Source organism: Herpailurus yagouaroundi, unplaced genomic scaffold (assembly GCF_014898765.1).
Source record: "Herpailurus yagouaroundi ecotype Mexico unplaced genomic scaffold, PumYag 77, whole genome shotgun sequence".
Taxonomy (NCBI): domain Eukaryota; kingdom Metazoa; phylum Chordata; class Mammalia; order Carnivora; family Felidae; genus Herpailurus; species Herpailurus yagouaroundi.
In genome coordinates this window covers 101859045-101879232 of record NW_024412388.1, presented here as the reverse complement: position 1 = coordinate 101879232, position 20188 = coordinate 101859045, and the positions used below count along the sequence as shown (strand labels likewise).

General features: G+C 38.3%; 1 protein-coding gene across 2 annotated transcripts in view; it reads left to right on the top strand.

The window, feature by feature from the left end:
• SPAG17 (sperm associated antigen 17) overlaps positions 1-20188 on the top strand; it is a 235792-nt gene that overhangs the window by 96306 nt on the left and 119298 nt on the right. For both annotated transcript variants that reach the window (XM_040471449.1, XM_040471448.1), the window contains exons 11-17: positions 3479-3616; positions 3705-3818; positions 4623-4773; positions 7996-8223; positions 8319-8537; positions 15404-15465; positions 16070-16183. In XM_040471449.1, coding sequence (XP_040327383.1) covers positions 3479-3616; positions 3705-3818; positions 4623-4773; positions 7996-8223; positions 8319-8537; positions 15404-15465; positions 16070-16183 — 1026 coding nt within the window. The remainder of the gene's footprint in view (positions 1-3478; positions 3617-3704; positions 3819-4622; positions 4774-7995; positions 8224-8318; positions 8538-15403; positions 15466-16069; positions 16184-20188) is intronic.

The following is a 20188-nucleotide window of genomic DNA, read 5'->3' as shown; positions in this document are numbered from 1 at the left end:
TGTTCACTTACACACATTTTAAAGTTTCCTTTGCATCTGGTTATGTTCCTTTTCTATGACTGATGTTATTTATTTTACTCTTCTGTCTTCTTGATCATGGTTGTCAGTGGTATATCTATTGTATTGGTCTTTTCAAAGTACTAGCATTTTGTTTCATTGACCAACTTTCATTTTACTTTTTGTTTAATTAATTTTTTCATTTATCTTTATTATTTCCTTCTTTCTACTTTCTTTATTTTGTATTTCATTTGAATTGAAAGCTTATTTCATTTATTTTCAGGCTTTTTGCTTTACTTAAAGCCACACATTTCCTTTGAGTATTTCTTTGGCTGTATCTTGATGCTTTCAATCTATTCAGTTCTAAATCTTTTATTTTCCATTGTTTACTGTCAGTTCCGAATTTTATTGTGTTATGGGCCGTAAAGATGATCTGCGTCTTAAAAAAATGTTTTTTAATTTCCTGAACTTCCTATGTGACCTGATATATGTGGTCAATTCTTGTGAGTTTTCTAGATGTATTTGAAAAGAGTTGTTATAAATTAACTCATTTAATCCTTAGAACAACCTTATGAAGCAGAAACTATTTTTGTTCCCCATTTTACATATGAGGAAACTGAGGCATAAAAAGGTTAAGTAACTTGTCCAGTGGTCAGTGTCAGAAATTGCTTTTAAACCCAGTCAATCTGAGTGGAAAAGTATTTTGATGGCTTCGCTTTTTGTCTTCTTTCTTCTAATGTTGTTTATAAGTCTGATGTCAGTCAGATACGTTTTCTTTGTAGGTAATCTGGTTTTTCTTTCTGGCAGCTATTAGAGTTTTCTCTTTATAATTCATAACACAAGGTATGTCCAGGTATGGCTTTGTTTGTTTTATCATTGTCACTAATGCTCTAAAGGAGTATAATCTGGTTTCCCGTTACATTCTGAATAATATAAAAAATTCCTTACACTGGCCCATAAAGCCCTAAAAACATGGTTCTGGCCTGATCTGTCATCTCATCTCCTGCCCCCACCCCCACCACACACCCCCCTCATCATCCACATAGGCTTTCTGGGCTTTCGTCAAATACACTATTTAATTCCACCTTAGCTTTTTACTCCAACTCCTCTTCCTAGAAAGTTTTTGACCCTCATGTCTGCAAAAGGGTGGATATTCCTTATCATTCACTCCCCAGTGGAAATGACATTCCATAGTCTTTCTCCCACCACCTGATCTAAAGGAATCCCCTGACAACACAGAGTGCTTGTTACCACATCACTTTGTTTAATCCTCTTATCAACAACTGCTCTTCTTAAAATAACTTACCTGCTTTGTGTCTTACCTACCTCCCCTCACTAGAATATAAGCTCCATGCAAGCAGGGACCCAACTCTAATCTTGTTCACCGCCATATGCCCAGCACACGATAACCACATCTAACCCACAGCAGACACTGAATATGTATTTGCTGAATTAAATCTATCCTCGGGGTATCTAGGTGGCTGAGTCGGTTGAGCATCTGACTCTGGATTTCGGCTCAGGTCATGATCATTGTGAGATGGAGCCCTGTGTCAGGCTCTGCACCGATGGCATGGATCCTGCTTGGGATTCTCTGTCTCCCTCTCTCTGCCCCTCCCCCACCTCAAAAGTAAATAAAACATTTAATAAGTAAATACATATATCCTCAAATATTATTTTTTCTATTAGTTTATCCATTTATTAGATGGATGTTGGAACTTCTGGTTTTTCCTCCTTGTCTTTTAAATGTTCTATAAGTCTTATCTTCTTGGGAAATTCCAGCTTCACTTCCAACTAATTCATTCTTCAGTGGAGTCCAGTCTGCTACTGAAGTTTTTTCTCGAGGGTAAATGTTTTTAATTTATAAATTCTCCAATTTCTTTTTACAACTGCTTGTTATTGTCCTTAGTGCATGGATGTAACATATCCCTATACCCTTCTGAATATTCAAATGTTTATTTTAAAGTCCTTCTCAGATTCCATCATCGTTTACCTCCAAGATACATTTTATGTATGTTGACTGCTTAGATAAGCACACTCACAGTTGCCTTTCATTACCCCATTATGTTTCTGGAAGACCAGTAGTTTTATTATATTAATAAATTTGTAAAAGCTGAAAAGCCCTCTAGAGCTTGCAGTATCATCATTTTATTTATCTTAGTCTTTCTTATTTTATTCAACTCAATACAAAGCAACAAACATGGATTAACCACCTGCCATATTTCAGGCACCAGCAGATGACCTCAATTCCTCACACAGGAAGGCACCCAATCATAATACATGTTGATTGAAAAAAATACTTAATAATGGGATGGCAAAAAGGTGAAATATAAGAGGAATGGGATAAAATTTTCCAAGACAGAATATTAGAGGTTGACATTTCAGAGGTAGAATGGTTTTGAGTGGTCTTTTGTGATTGGAGCGGGTCCAAGAGACAATAGAAGGTAGAAACTGGAGACATGAGTGGCTCTTTTGAAAGTAAGGAGTTGACAAAAGGTGATGGATATGAGGCTATTTTGTTATCCATCTATAGCAGTGGTTTTCAGCAGCGGCTGATTTTGCCTCCTAGGGGACATTTGTCTGGAGATATTTGGGTTATCACCATTACAGGGGATGCTACTGGCATCGAATGGGTAACAGGCCAGGGATACGGCTAAACATTCTCCATTGCACAAAACAGAACCCACAACAAGTAACTGTCTAATTCAAATGTCTCAATTTCCAAGGTAGAGAAACTGTATAAAAGGATGTGAAATCACAGAGGATGATTGCAGGATTTAAGGTGACACGAAAAGTTGTAATTTAGGTGCCTACCTTGATTACATTTCAACTCCTTTTGTTTACCATGTAAAATTGAACAGGCCATTTAATCTTTCTAGACCTCAGTTTCCCCATATAAAGGAGACTATTACCCTTGACTGATCTCACCATCTGTCATTATCTTGAAGAAGGAATGAGGACTTGATGTGAACCCAGTTCTTCCCACTCAGTGGCCTTGGGCTTGCACCAGTCACTAACTTCACTCACCTCAGCTCTTCCTCTGTAAAATGAAGAAAATACCTACTCCACAATGTTGCTGCGGTGCTTAAATGAGATAATGGCTGAGAAGCTGCCCCGTATAGTGCTTGGCATATCATAGGCACTCAATAAATACTTCTCGAACCCACAGGGTATGTGAGCAGTTTTGAGTGCTTTAAGAGAAAGAGCAAATCATTAAGAAACAAAAAAATTCTTGTATGGTTATTTTGACTCCTGCCATAGTAAATTTTCCTATTTACCATTTACGTTTCATGGTATCTATTTTAATACATACATTAAAATTATATCTACTTTTGCGCCTGGGTTATAAACACTTTCCCTTTTGTTTTGGTAACCACTGGTAGTTACATTGCCACTTTGTGTCATCACTGTACTTTACTGGTAGGAACCGCCTTGTCTTTACTGTATCCGTAAACCGAATCCTCCCACCTGTTCATTTTAACAGGTTGTGGCAACTGAAGAAGACCTTGTCCCACCAAGTCTGGTGCGGCCACATCCCAGAACAGATGGGTTGGACCACAGAATCGCCGCTCATATTGTGTCCATCCTGCCCTCTCTCTGTCTCACGGAGAGGGAGCAAAAGGTCAGATGGCATGAGATATCCAAAGAGTTTGCATGCTTTGAAAAAGTACAGATTCTCTTTTTAAGTCAATGCATTTCAATTTGAATAGAACCTCCGTGAAATATTCTTATCCGAAGAAGAACATGAAAGCAGAGCAGTGCCCAAAGGCCCTCTCCTACTGAACTATCATGATGCACATGCCCACAAGCAGTACGCCCTGAAGGTAATAAAACTGGATTGCCCAGAGGAGAAGGGATGCAAGAAAGCCCATTTGTAATTATTCAGTTGAAAAAAATTGCAGTTAGTTTTACCAATGCTAATTAAAAGTAACATTCAAAGGCTTGCAAAGTGAGACCTCTGAAAATAGAGACACATAAAGGAGCGAAGAAAACATGCCTAATTATAAGGGTCCAATTAGCCATTAAATTGATTGTGAGTACACTGGGGCACCTGGATGGCTTAGTCGGTTAAGTGTCTGACTTCAGCTCAGGTCATGATCTCGCAGTTCATGAGTTTGAGCCCTGCATCAGGCTCTGCACTGACAGTGCAGAGCCTGCGTGGGATTCTCTCTCTCTCTCTCTCTCTCTCTCTCTCTCTCTCTGCCCCTGCCCCACTTGCATTCTGTCTCTCTCTCAAATACGTAAACGTTTTAAAAAACTGATTTGAGTACACCAAATTCGCATTAAAACCTTCCAGTTACTGGCTTTAAATATCTTACTAATGTGAAAAACTAGTGAAGGCCAAAGAAGAATCCCAGAAGGGAGAGATGAATATATATGAGACTTTGGCAGTTTGTCACAGCGAGTGAAGAATCCATCATTTCTGTGCACCAGGAACCTCTGGCAAAGTGAGAACGAGCTTTTTTGACCTTCAGCAAAATACCAACACTTTGTCTTCCCCAATTACCATTGATTTCCCCTGTTCCCAAATAATGAGAGCAAAGGTATCAGGTTTTGCCTTCTCCATATGCATAAGGCACTTGACAGCTTACTCTAATGTCTTCTGTCATGTTGCGCTTTTTCATCAGGACCAAAAGAATTTTGACCCAGTTCAAATTGAGCAGGAGATGCAGTCCAAGTTGCCACTGTGGGAATTCCTTAAATTCCCTCTGCCCCCGCCATGGAACAGCACTAAGCGTCTAGCTACAATTCATGAGCTCATGCACTTCTGTACAAATGGTGAGTACGTTCTTTGTCTTAGCTTGAACTCATTCATTTATGGTCATATGTGCTTCTTAAGATTACACTCCTATTTGCAAAAAGTATTTTGATTACTTAAAGACCTTTCAGAGACTGAGGTGGGTATTTTGATTTTCTTACCTTGGATAATGTCATTAGCGATAGCGTGATAGCTGTGATGCATAACATTCTTCAATTTGATACACTGGGTTTCCTTTCCATCGTGTTTCCATGACAAGAATAATCTGCTCCTTTCTTCCTTCTCCCCGCTCGCCACCCCCTCCTTGGCATCATTGGAGAAGACATGGTGATCTCTATCTGAGGTTAAAGCACTGAGTAGGGAGCCCCCTGGCGGTGTGGTGCTGAGAGTGTGTCCACTCAGGTTCACCTCCTCTCGCAAGGGGAGGGGCCATTTTATGCTCTTGGAGGTAATTTGGAGAATCTAAAATCAGCTTCTCATTGCAGAGTTCACTGAGATTTGAGATACAATCATTTCCTTAAAAATCTTTATTTCTACTTGAGGCAATCTGCAGATAGATTCCTACTTATAAGAAGGAATATGAGGGGCTCCTGGATGGCTCAGTCAGTTGAGTGTCCGACTTTGGCTCAGGTCATAATCTCACAGCTTGTGAGTTCCAACCCCGCATCGGGCTCTGTGCTGACAGCTCGGAGCCTGGAGCCTGCTTCGGATTCTGTGTCTCCCTCTCCCTCTGCCCCAACCCACTCACATTCTGTCTCTGTCTCTCTCAAAACTAAATAAACATTTAAAAAATTACAAAAAAAAAGAAAGAAAAAGGAATATGAAATGGCATAGACACCTTTATTGGACAAGAAAGCATTTGACCCAGAGAAGAGAAAAAGCACCTCAGTTTCTCCCCTTAAGCAAATCATGAAATATTTTCATCTCGATTTCTTCTTTAACTTTTAAGTAAGCCTAATAACAGAGAAAAAACCAAAATCTTTTGAATACTGTCATGCCGTCTCCTCATGGAAAATTAGGGGATAGCCTGCTGGCCTGGGCATGTGGAGACCATTGTTGACATAATCACTCTCTTCCTGATGTTCCTGAGAACATCTGTCCTTTGTCTGTGTGTTGCCACACCTCACCTCCTCTTCTGCCTCCATTCTCTCTCTACCTCGTCCTACACGCAGCGTAGAATTCTTGCGTCTGTTGCCACCATTGCAACTTCACACACATCCCACTTATGGGTTTCATCCCAAACCCTTGCTTCTCCTCTTCTCTTCCCTCCCTCAGCACTTCTTACTTACCAGATCCAAAACCGAACTCTTGACTCCCCAGAATTTCTCCCTTCACAGTCTTCTTTATTTCAGTAAATGGCAACTATTTTCTTCCACAACCTTGCAAGTCATTTCCGATTCCTCTTTTTTTCTTATGCCCCACAACCAATCCCACCGCATCCCTCCGTGATGCCAGCCCAGTCCACCATCTCCTCTCGCTTGGGCTATTTCAATAGTTTTCCAGTTGGTCTACAGCCTTTCACCTTTTTACCTAGCCTTTGCTTCATGCAATAACTGGAATCATCCTTCTAAAATGTTAGACCATGTGCCTCTTTAACTCAAAATTCTTTAGTGGCCACCCATGTCACTCAAAGTACAATCTAGACTCTTCTGCCATCCATATTTTGAGCTCATCACCTGTGAAGCTCTCACTGTTCCACTCCATTCTATCTGCGTTGGCCTCACTGTGATTCCTTGAACATGTTGGTCACCCCACTGCCTCAGGGTCTTTGCACTTACTCTTTCTCCTGTGTCTATCACTTTTTCTCCCAGATAGATATTCACAGAACTTGCTCTCCCACTTCTATACCATATATATATATATATATATATATATATATATATATATATAAAGCCCCTCCCCAATCGCTGTCACTTTTTATCCCCTCACCTGGCTTTATCCTTGTTATCATCTCTAATATGGTATACACTTCTCTGTTTACCCTGTTTCCAGTCACCAAAATGGATACTCCATAAGACCAGGAGTTCACTGCTTAGTTTACTGCTGTGGTCACAGCTTTTACTATACTCCTTGCCCACTAATATGTGCTAAAAAGATATTTGCAAAATGAATGAATGAGCAAACCTTCTTCAGTTCTGTAACTTTTCCCCCTTCCCTGTTTCTCTTCTGAATTTCCTCATGATTTCTCCAAAAACACATGCCCTTAGTTCTATTGGAGAAAAAGCAGAGGTTACCCCAGAATCATTGATCTGCCACTATCATTTTACTTTTCCTCATTGCATCCCATGATTATTTGCTAATACCTACCTCATACCCCTCTAGTTTGAACTTCTAAAGTGCAAGAACCAAATCTTTTCTTTGAATCTGAGGCATCTATGACAAAGCCTAATACTTAGAAAACAAAACGAGTGAGCAGGTAAGTGAGTGAGTAAGTGGATGGATGAAATAAATACTGTAAGAGAATAAAAGCACAAATGGAGGGGCGCCTGGGTGGCTCAGTCGGTTGAGCTTCCAACTTTGGCTCAGGTCGTGATCTCACAGTCTGTGAGTTCAAGCCTCGCATTGGGCTCTGTACTGATGGCTCAGAGCCTGGAGCCTGCTTCCAATTCTGTGTCTCCCTCTCTCTCTGCCCCTTCCCTGCTCATGCTCTGTCTCTTTCTGTCTCAAAAATAAATAAAAACATTTTAAAAAATTTTTAAAAAAAGCACAAATGGATAGGGCCAATTGAAAGCTGATAACCTTTGAAGTGCAATTATTATTTTCACCCACCAGTTCAAGTGGCTGAAAAGAGGCCTTTTCTGAGCCCTAAGGGTCAGTAAAACCTACTGATTGTAACAGTGTATGTTAGACACAAGTGAGTAGTTTGTTTGTTTCAAATTATAACAGTGGCAAAGGTGCTTTTGCTTACAAATCATAAGTTTTAAACATATTCAATCAATATGGTACCCTGGAGAATCCATGTGAATTAATACTAATACACCTAATACTGATTAAGCTATGAAGCAGTTTGTGAACATTATCCTGATAGATTATACCTTGATTGTGCAGCTTTCTTATTATTAGGCACTATTGACATTTGTTGCAGAACTGTGGAGCCCATGTTTAAAGTCAGGTCAACACCCATCATGATATGACTGCCTTGTCATTGCGGTGGACAGACCCTCTGGGCGTCGCTCTGTCAGCCCTGTACCATGTGGTAATAAGAGCATTCCTAGCAGCATATAGTTCTTGCTTTCTTACAGAAGTCTTGAGCTGGAATGAAGTAGAACGAGCCTTCAAAGTGTTTACTTTTGAGAGCCTGAAACTCTCTGAGGTTAATGAAGAAGGCATACTAATGCCTTCTGAGATGATGTATGGAACAGATTCTGAGATGTCCAACATACCGTGGGACAACCCTGCCAGATTTGCTAAACAGATAAGGCAGAAATACATCAATAAAATGAATACCCAAGAGGCCAAACACCAAACAGGTACAGTGCGTGGAGGGAACCAAAAGCATTCTTCTGTTTTATGATTGTTGATTTTTCTAGCATTGTGTCTGATGGAGTCTCTTTAAACTGACTAGATACTGAAGCCAAAGACAGAATTTTATTTGTGGATCAGAATTGGTCAATGTTGGTGCAAGAGGATGAGGTCAGTAAAGAACCTTCAGACCCTAGTCGGTCTGGTTCTAACAAAATGAAGCAGTCTGACCCAAACAGCAAGGAACCCTTAGACTATGAAAATATAGAGCTGTCAGAGCAGGAGACCAGCTTGAGGACTCAGTGCCAGTCTGCGCTGTCAGGTGAGTAATCGTGTGTGTGTGTGTGTGTGTGTGTGTATGTGTGTGTGTGTGTGTAGACACTGTTATAGAATGTATTAATCCAAAAAATGATTCAAGAAACATTATCAGTCATATGTGGAATTTAAGAAACACAACAGATGAATGTAGGCGAAGGGAAGGAAAAATAAGACTAAAACAAAGAGGCGGGCAAACCATAAGAGAAGCTTAAATACAGAGAACAAACTGGCGGTTGCTGGAGGGGTATTGGGTGGGGGGATGGGCTAAATGGGTGATGGGCACTAAGGAGGGCACATGTTGGGATGAGCCTTGGGTGTTACCTATAAGTGATGAATCATTGGATTCTACTTCTGAAAACCAATACTACACTGTATGTTAATGAACTTGAATTCAAGTAAATAAATTTAAAATTTAAAAAAGAAACATTATCTAAATTTAGATGCCCCCCTGTTTCAATTGAAAAACTATTTAACCTCTAAGGTGTTTGGTTAATTAAACTTTGCTACTGAGTGAGTCCTTATTATTCCAGCCCTTGTTTTTAAAATATCCTAAAGCCTGTTAGCACACTCTTACCTGAGTAAATATAGTGAGGTGAACGTAATTAAACTTTCCTCATTAGTATTTCATAGGGTTATTGTGATTATATGAAAAATTATTTTAAAACTACCTGCAATAAGATAGTGAACTGCCTACTACAGAGCTTGGTACAAAATCAATGCTCAGTGAAGAACACCGATTCCCTTTCTCTCCTCCTTATAGCTCAGGTAATGACTCTTATTCTACAATATAGCATCATAGGGGCACCTGGGTGGCTCAGTCAGTTAAGCATCCGACTTTGGCTCAGGTCATGGGTTCAGGTCATGATCTCACAGTTCATGAGTTCGAGCCCCGCATCAGGCTCTGTGCTGACAGGTCAGAGCCCGGAGCCTGCTTCAGATTCTGTGTCTCCCTCGGTCTCTGCTTCTCCCCTGCTCATGCTCTGTCTTTCTCTCTCTCAAAATGAAACAAAACAAAACAAAACAAAACACAAAAAAAAACCACATTAAAAAAATTAGAATATAGCATCATAAATATTATATTAGGAAGTGTAGAAGCATAGGAGACTATTAGGCTAAATTTACTGAGCAATCTTATACATAGCTGTCAGATTAATCACTTAAAATACAGCTGTTAGTTTCCTGCTTACAACATTCAATGGCTCCCTACTAATAGAACCTCATTCTTTGGCCTGCTGTACCATGCGTCTCCAGTCGTACCAAATTACTTTTCCAAAATCTTTTCCACTTTTTCCCTTTTGCTTACTTATCCCATGCTCTGGCCAAACAGAATTAGGCTCTATTTCCTCTACACAGCCTGCTGTTTTCAATCTGTGTCTTTCCTCCACAATACCCTTCGCCTAGAGCTTTCTTTTTTATTACAATTAGGTTTCAGTGGCACCTCCATGAAGCCTTGTTAGATGTGTCCAGCTAGAAATGACTCCCTTAGCATTCCTGTGGTTACAGTTAATCTGTGCTCCCTTTATAGCATTAATGATCATTTCCTACTACTTATTACAATTATTCATACGTCTGTATTAAGTTTCCATAATACTATAGCTTCTTAAGGGTCACAGGTATGCTTATCTTAAAAATATTAACTGTATGCTGGGCAATAGAACAGGTATCAGCAAATTTTCACAGGATCAAAACTACAGAGTATATTCTCATACCACAGTGAAATTATGGTGGACATTAGTTGCAAAAAAAATAACGGGAAAATACCTAAAATTTCCAAATTAAGAAATATACTTCTGCAAAACACCTCACTCAGTGAAAAAGTCACAATAGAAATTAAGAAATATTTCAAGTTGAATAGTAATGGAAATACTGAATATTAAGATTTCTATAATGCAGCTAAAGCAAGGGATACTCAGAGAGAAGTTCACAGCTTTAAAGGAATACATTTTTAAAAAGAAAGCTAAAAATTAATTAGCCAAACATCAGCCTCAAGTTGTTAGATAAAGATGAACAAAATAAATCCAAATAAAGTAAAAGGAAGAAAATAAAATAAGAGTAAATTATTAAGATATAAAATATAGATGTAACAAGGAAGAACAAATAATATAACAGTGTGGTTCTTTGAAAAGACTTTTAAAATTGATAAATTATTTTTTTTAGAAAAGGCTGATCACATAGAAAGTAAGCATAAATAATAATAACAGGAATAAAAATCAATAGGAATAAAGAAGCACACTTTTTTCTGATCCTACAGAAATGTAAAAGATAATAAGAGGATATGAGCAACTTTATTCCACTAAACATAAGAATGAAATGAGCAAATGACTAGAAAAGTATATCTTACCAACAGTGACTCAAGAAGAAATAGTGTTGTAATTGTTTAAATAAATTAAATAAATAATTAAAAATCCTCCAGGGTGCCTGGGTGGCTTAGTCAGTTGAGTGTCCAACTCTTGATTTCAACTCAGGTCATTATCCCAGGGTCACGGGATTGGACCCCACATTGGGCTTCATGCTGAGCATGGAACCTACTTAAGATTCTCTCTCTCTCTCTCTTTCTCTCTCTGCCCCTCCCCCCCCCCAGTTTGTGCTCTCTTTATCTCTCTCAAATAAAAATAAATAGATAGATAAAATAAATAAATAAAAATATAAAAATCCTCCCCAAAAGGACACACCCAATGCAAATATTCTTATTTACTAGTGATACCACTCAAAAAAGAAATAATTGTGACCTTTAAAATTATTCCCAGAAATAAAAAAAAGTATATCCTTTCCTACTCATTTTAGGAAGCTAGCATAAGCCTTAAAATCAAACTGTCAAACTGTCAACAATAGTACTGCAGAAGAAAATTATACATCAAACAGATTCATGAACGCAGATGCAAAAATCCTGAATAAAACATACGTAAGCTGATCTAGCAATATACAAAATGATGCTAATACATCACAAGCAAGTTGTTTTTATAACAGGAATAGAGAAAAAACACACATTGTAAAAATCAATATAATTTATCAATTAACACAGTAATGAGAAAAATTATATAATCATTCTCAATTGATGCAGAAAAAGCACTTAAAACTCTAGAAATTCATGAAAAAAAAAACTTAGCAAACTAGCAATAGAAGGAAAAATTTTCTACCTTGTAAAGTTTATTCTTAAATTGCTACAACAATCATTATATATCAAGATAAAATGTTGAAAGATTTCCCTTGACACCAGGAAGGTATATACTATAAACACTTGTATTCGGTATTACATTGGAGATGCTAGCCAACTCAGTAAGGTAAGAAAAAGAGATGAAAATGTAAGATTTGAAAAGGAAGAAACAAAACTATTACTATTTGTAAATATTGTGTATGTAGAAAACCCAAAATGATCCACACAAAAAAAAATCAGGATTAATATGATAGTTTAACAAGGAGGTCATGGTTATAAAAGGACACACATAAAATGTCTGCAGTGCTGGAACTTTATCATTATTCACGATACTAAGCATTTCTGTTCTATGTACTTCTCTGTATGTGTTATAACTCATAATTTTAAAAAGCGTTAAACAAAAGTAAGTCATAAGTGCCATAAGAGAACAGATGTGAGGTCAGTATTTTTTTAAACATTTATTTATTTTGTGAGAAAGAGAGAGAGATCTCAAGCAGGAAAGAGGCAAAGAGGGAGGGAGGGAGAGAGAATTCCAAGCAGGCTCTATGCTGTCAGCACAGAGCCCAAGATGGGGCTCAATCTCAAAAACCATGAGATCATGACCTGAGCAGAAATCAAGAGCTGGACAATTAACTGACTGAGCCCACCAGGAGCCCCAAGTCAGTATTGACCGAATAGTCATCTTGCCATTTTCATTTACTTAGATGAGGGTAAAAGAGGAAGTCATTGATAGAGTAGAATTGGGGAAAATCTGATTGCTGATTAGTAGAGCAGATAAGTGAGGGTGAGGGGGACAGAGGAGAGAAGGATATAACATTTATTTAGTAATGCCCTGCTATATTCCAAGCACTATGCTAAGACATTTTACATATATTAACTAGTATTCAATATAAACTTCAAGTCTATGAGTAAGATACTATTATCCCAATTCTAAAGACAAGGAGTTGAAGACCAGAGGGGTTAAGTAACTTGTTCAACTACATACAAGTAGGAGGAAGTCAGGATTCCAACAGAGAGCTAACTGCAAACCAGTGCTGTGTCTTGTGGCTTCCTCGGTTCCAGAAATTTCTTGTCTATGGGCTTAGCCACACTCATGGGCTCTTCTTTATGCTGATACTTAACTCGATTTTATTACCGTTGGGTCTTACTTCCCAAAAGGGTTGATTTCCTATTTCTCTGTTCTAAGTGCCCTTACGTATTAGCCTAGCTCACAGAAATAATTAAGCCAAATAAGTTAATCTGGGATTTTATGGCATTAGTGCATCCTGTGGGAATGTAAATGTATGACAAAGAAGTCACTTTGTGTTAATATGGATCCAGAATGAGCCAGGAGAGATATAAGGCCTAAGGTTTTTTCCTTTGTGTTTTGTTCTTTTCTTTAGAAGAGCAACTGGTATATAGTTTTCTTCAGGCAACTTTTGCCACCTGGTGGTCAGACCATGTAAATTAGCGTTCCAAATCCTGGTGGAAAGTAGATGATTTGAGCAACTCTAAATCTTCGGGGCTAAAAATGCTATAATGGATAGTGTGTCCTAGAGACGGAGCAATCCTTGAGAGCTGAACCCCCGCAACCTGTAAAGGATCCTATAGGGTGTGTATTGACCCCCATCAAGGAACTGTTACAGTTAGACAGGGGAAGGTGGCTGAGCTTTGGTGCCCCATGATGGCTGCTGTGTCTAAGGGAACTTGTTGTTGGTCTTGCGTGCCCCCCCTGACTCTGAATCGTACTTCTAAAGCAGCCACTTGAAATCGTTTGAAACAAAGCAGAAATTGTTCACGTATTTCCTGCAAAACCATCTTAGCATCAAATACATATAAAAACCTGTTGCTGGATGTGAAGGACTGAATATTTGTGCTTTTCTTAACCAAACACTGGATTTCCATCTGAGACTGTTTTTGAACTTGACAGGGCCTATTGGATATTTATGAAAAACCTGAGAGTTGATAACCGTGAGGCTATGGGTTTAGATGTGCCCTCTATGCTTGTTGGGTGTTTTTTTAATAAAGTAACTGCTTTGCAGAGGGATCTTGTTATCTCTAAAGTAAAACAGATTAGGAAAGCTGTTTTTCAAAGGGATGAGAAAGCATCCATTTCCAGATGTGTCAAAAACTACTGAATCACACTGTCAAAGGATTATGGGGTTGAAGGCAGAATCAGAAAGAAAGGAAAAAATGATTTTTACTCTACTATTAAATAAAGAGTTCAGGTTGGTTTTAGAATGTTCTTTCCTTTGACAAAATAACTGATGCACAGTTTTTTAAAACATATTTTCTAAGCTGGAGACTTTTTCTGCTGGATCCTTAGACACAGGAGGGAATATCAAATCTCCCGGATATCTGGCAGACCACAGAATAGAATAATTTTTATTCCACAGATTTCATATCAATTGCTTTAGGGACACAAGGGACATCATGGTCTATTTAGAGTTATAGTTGGCCCGAGTCTTGAGTAGATGTATTTATATAAATACTGAACTGAATTGACTTTATAGTTTTCCCCTAAATCAAAATGGAACATTCATGCCATCACCTTCACCAGCCCAAGGCAAGATGAAACTAGTAGCAAAAATGTAAGTAGCTATGCTCCTAAAAGAAAGAAAAACATTGGTCTATCCTTGGTAGGCACGATTAACTACTCCCGCTAGAGGTGTAGATACAGTTCTCTTTGCCACAGAATGAAGCTGGATCTTATGCTTACCCTAAAATAAGCCTTTGTTTTGGGTTCCTTCCACAGTTCTTCTCTCTCTGTATGGCTTTAGATACATTTCCGGTTTTATTATATGATATAGATTTTCCTCATTCAATCAGAATGAACTGTACTGAAGTCCCACCATGTGCTGGGCACTCGGGGTACAGTTACAGAAAATAAGAGCAGGTTCTTATTCTCCGGGAATTCACATCCAAGATGGAGAGATAGACACAAGTAAATATTATCAGATGCTAGTAAATGCCATGATTAAAAATACAACAGGGTGAAAGGCAGAAAAGCCCTGGAAGAGATGACATTGGAGTAACAATATGAATGAAATAAGGGTTTGAACCAAGTGATTATCTAAAAGCAAAGCAAGACAGAATGAATGGCAAGTGTAAAAACTTTAAGACACAGCAAGCAAGCTGGAGAGCCTGGAGCGGAAGGAGCAAAACGCGAGTGGAAGGGCTGTGTTTGGAGAGTGAAGGTGGGACCATTTTATATATGACTATGCAGCGATTAATTTGCTGTCGTTCTAAGGTTGGTAAAAAGCCATGTTGGCTCCGTTATTCAGCGGCATCACAAATACATTACCCCAAGATTCATCACCCACTCCATTTCTTTGGTCAAACTGGGAATGTGCTATATAGTTTATCCATTTATAGATGAGAGATTCAGAATCACAAGAGCTGTAGTTTAATCAGCGAATATTTGCAACTCATAAAGGTAAAGGTACATTTTTAGAAGTGAGGGAGATAGCCTGAAGGCATAATTATCTGATATGATTTAGGAATGTATCATAGAGGAAGCTGGGTTCTTTTCCAAGGGTTTAGTATAACTTTTCTTAGGTAGACACTGATTTAGAATTATTGACACAAACACCTTTTTGGAGGCATGAAACATGCCTTTCAGGAATTACCTTTTCAGCACAGAAACATAGATCATATGGGCAACAAAAAGGCACAGCACTGACAAAGGCAAGAACAAAGCCCAAACACAACTGGATGTTGGTGTCTTTGATTTACAGAACAGACCACGAACAATGAGATCAAAGATGAAGCAGTCACAAAGGCTGATCCTCTTGAAAAGGTAAGGAATTGTTTTCCTATAAGTGTAGATACAAGTAAGATGATCTGAGAAAACTGTGACCCAGAGTGAGAAACGCACACACACAGACACACACACACACACACACACACACACACACACACACACACAAAGGAGATGCTTAGCAGGATAAGGAAGGGGATTACTCGGACATCCTCAGACCAGCTCCAACTGGAGAGAAAGGAGTTAATTTCACTAGCGGCTTAAGCAAAACTTCCAAGCTCCATGCTCCTCTCTAGACAGTGTGGCTTGGCAACCTCACAAACACCTGCTGACCATACAGCCATGTAGAACTAATGCTGTCTTGAAGTGAGTTCAGAAAACCTGCCTATAATTGCTAACAGGACTCAGAAGAGTATAACCTAACAATAAAAATATTTAGATTATGTTGCCCATAAAAAAAAAAAAACTCAAAGGCATACTCTTTCTGGCAGCAGCTCTCCTAAAATGTTGCCATATGGATTTATACATATGCAGATTTCCCCAATTAAAATGGAGTGCATGCTGGTTAGTCGGTGGAGTCCAAGAGGGCTCCATTTGGACTTGAACAAATTAAAGCTGAAATTGTACTCCTATGGTTTTTTAGAAACCCAAGAAGATGACTGTGGAAGCAGACCTGGAGGACATAAAGAAAACGCAACAACGCAGTTTAATGGACTGGAGTTACACTGAACATTTTAAACCGAAAGTTCTGCTTCAGGTATTAATGGACCGTGAGTCTCCAGGAGACGGTTGGACAGGTCTGGGGAGTCATGGTATGATTTAGAACAGTTCGAGTCTAGGTCACTCTCTCAGATCTACTTCTGATCAATATTCCCATTTACTTCAGCTTTAAAATGAATGTATTCCCAGATCGAGCTATGCACGCCCAGGGAATCTCCACCCAAAGGGATGTTTTTATAAAATCTTGAAGAAGAAAGGAAATAGACATGACTGCTGCACATATTTTCTAAGAACAAAAGTAAGGCATTATGGGAAAGCAATCTTATTTTTCCCATATTGCCTATCAGTTCTACGAAGTTTTCACTACATTTCAAAGTATTTTCTGATGCAGTGTACAGGTCAATGGAACCTGTGATAGCTAGTGTTTATTGAGCACTTAACCATTTTGCTAGCAATGATTAGTAAGTATTATTTGTTCATTTAATCCTTGCAACAGTCCTTTGAAGTAGAAACCTATGTAAATAATAGAAAATTGAGACATCTTGACCAAGAGTAACTTTTGTGCAAGGTCACATGGCTGGCAAGTGAGAGAAGCAAGATATGAACCCGAGAAATCTGGCCACAGAACTTGTGCTCATGCAAAATAACAAGTAACCCTACATTTTCTGTGTATACATTTTATGCAAAAACCTGTACTTGCTTTTATCTTTTTAACTACTGACATCAAAGTTTTAGATCCACACATTTTTTTTAAATGTTTATTTATTTGAGAGAGAGCTCATGCGTGCAAGGGTGGGAAGGGGCAGAGAGAAAGAGAGAATCCCAAGCAGGCTCTGCGCTGTCAGCAAAGAGCCTGCCGCAGGGCTCGATCTCATGAACCGGAGATCATGACCTGAGCCGAGATCAAGAGTCAGGCATTTAACCAACTGAGCCACCCAGGAGCTCCTACCTCTACACACTTTTAAACCCAGAAAGTTCTATAAAGAGTCTTCTGAAAAATAGCAACTCCCTCCTACCCCCATGCCCAAATTCTCAGAGGTAAAAATCTTCAAGGCATTTACAGGCTTTTTGTGTTACTTAACTCAGTTACCTCTAATAATGAGTATATTTTGTTTAGTTTTACTTTTGGTTGGGCATCACCATCAACTGATTCTCCCTTGAGGAAATAGCTGCCAACCCCCATCTAGCGCATGCATGTGCATGTGAACACACACACACACACACACACACACACACACACTCACTCATATACTCCCTTCTTCCCATTCTCTAACACTGTTAACTATATCATCATTTTTGTGTAGCTCAATATTGAATATTTAGTTTATTTCATTTTTATAAATTTTATTCATAGCTGAACTATGTACATTTTCTTTCTTGATACTATTTTTGTTTTCCTTGGTGCTTGTTTTCCCATTTTTTTTCCTTTGTGTAGTTTACTATGCATTTATATTACTCATCCCCAAACTCTCCACCAAAGAGTGAAATCTCCTCTCAATACATTAAACCACACAGGCACTCGATCAATTTTATCATCTAAGCCACCTCTCTCCCATATGCTCTGAACTCCCGCTTGCCCTCCAGGCCTACTTCACAGCTGTGGCCCTGGGAGCTTCCTTTCTTATCATCTGGGTCACATCCTTGGCCCCTCTTTCCAACCAGACACTGGGTTCCTGAATCACGTGTCATCTTCTTTCCTGAGTTACTCCCTTTTTGTAGGGGGCTATCACTTCTAATTGCTTTCTGAATTAAAATTCATGGCAGGTAAATTGGGGGGGGGGGCATTGGATGTGTGAAACCCTCTTAATTCTACCCTTACGTTTGAGGGACACTTTGGCTTTACATAAAATGCTCAGTCAGAAAGCATTTTCCCTCAACATTTTGAAGGCATTCCTCAAATGTCTTCTAGCTTCTTGGGTTGTCCTTGAGGAAAAGCAACAATGAAATTCCGATTCCTGGTTAGTTGTTTGAGCCTGTTTTTTTCCTTCTGTCTGGGAGATTTTAAGATCTTCCGTTTGCTCCAGTGTTGTTGGTTTCCTGTTGATGTGCCTTGGTGTGGTTCTATTTCCAAGTATCGTAGTGGTAAGCCCAGAACAATCCAGAGACTCCTGTCTTTATATTCTAGGAAACAAATGTTCTGTAATCATTTCTTTGATAACCTTCTCCCTACTGTTTTTTCTGTTTCTTCTTTCTGTTATTCTGGTGCTGAACTTTCTGGACTGAACTTCCAATTTCCTTACCTTTTCTCTCCTAATTTCCAATACTTGTCTTTTTTTTTTTTTTTTTTTTTTTTTCCCCTGGAGATATGGCTCAGCTTTCATTTGGTTTTTCTACTGAGGCTTCTATTTCTGTTATCATCATTTTTAATTTCCTAAAGTTCTATTTATAATTGCAAATTACTTTTTTATAGCATCTTATTTGTCTTACCTGATACCATATGTTCTCTTATCTCTATGAGAATATTAAAGTCCTTTGACGTCTTAGTGTTTTATCCCTAGATTGTGTCTTTTTCCTCAATTTTTTTTCTTTTTCTCTCAAGTTTATTTTTACTTTTGTTTTTTGGTCTTTATTTTTCATTTCAGAGAATAATACCTCAAGATATTTGCCTTTTTCTTCATGTTAATAATGAGACACTAAAAATATCATAGGAAGTACTGTATGAGGTCAGGGAAGGAGGGAGTTGTCAATAAATGGACTTCATTTTGGGTGACTTGGCTGGGTAGTTTCCTTGGGATACCCATCAGTGTTGGTATATTAGTCTGTACCCTTAAGCCATTTAAATTCTCCAGGGGAGAAAACCCCTAATCTCCTAACTGAAAGACATAACTTACCTGTCAGGGTTTTGGAAGCTGAGTGGTGGGGGGAAGGCAGTTACACTTCTTACCATCCAGTCTCTAGATCTGCATTGTTCAATATGGTAACCACTACTCACAGGTAGCTTCTGACTACCTGAAATGTACTTTGTCCAAATTGAGACGTTCTGTATGTTTGCTATAGTATATACTATAGTATATAAATAATACTTATATACTTATGTATAGTATATACATTACTTCTAATATATATGTATATAGTATTATAATACTATATAAGTAATATATATATTATACTATTATACTATTATGTATTATATATGTAGTATATAGTATTTATATATATATATATATTACTTATATACTATAGTATATATTACTTATATACTATATACTATAGTATATATTACTTACATAATATGGTATATATTACTTATATAATATAGTATATATTACTTATATAATATAGTATATATTACTTATTATTATATATGTTACTACATGTATACTATATATTTGGTTTAAGTATATATACCAAATTTCAAAAACTTAATATGAAAAAGGTGATATATCCCATTAACAATTTTTATATTCATTACATATTGAAATGATAATTTTTTGACATATTGAGTTAAATATATATTTGTTTAGGTTTTTATTTATTTATTTTGAGAGAAAGAGAAGGACAGAGAACGAGTGGGGGAGGGGCAGAGAGAGGAAGAGACAGAACCCTAAGCAGGCTCCCCCCTGTAGGCCCAGAACCTGACACAGGGCTCATGACCTGAGCCAATACCAAGAGTTGGATGCTTAACTGGCTGAGCCACCCAGGCGCCCCAAATAAAATATATTTTAAAAAGTAATCTTATCTGTTTCTTTCTACTTGTAAACTACGGCTACTATAAAGTGTAGAATTATACATGTGGGTCACCTTATATTTCTTGGACATCAATTTATGCTTTTAAACAATTCTCATTTTTTCTGTAGCACATCTTCCCCTTAGCAGTGCCTGGGATCCCTCTTCTTAGAATCCACGGGGTCATTTCTATAGGTCATAATCCTCCCTTTGTCCGCTGAGGTGGGAGATGGGCAGACGCCTAGTTGCTCAGAATCGTCGAGGGCTTCCGGAGGCCCTAACGGCTTCTTAAAAATACTCTAATCTTCCTATTTTCAGTGTCTCCTTGACCCCACTCTCAGAGTGGGGCAGTGCTCTGGTACTTTCTTGAGCCTTT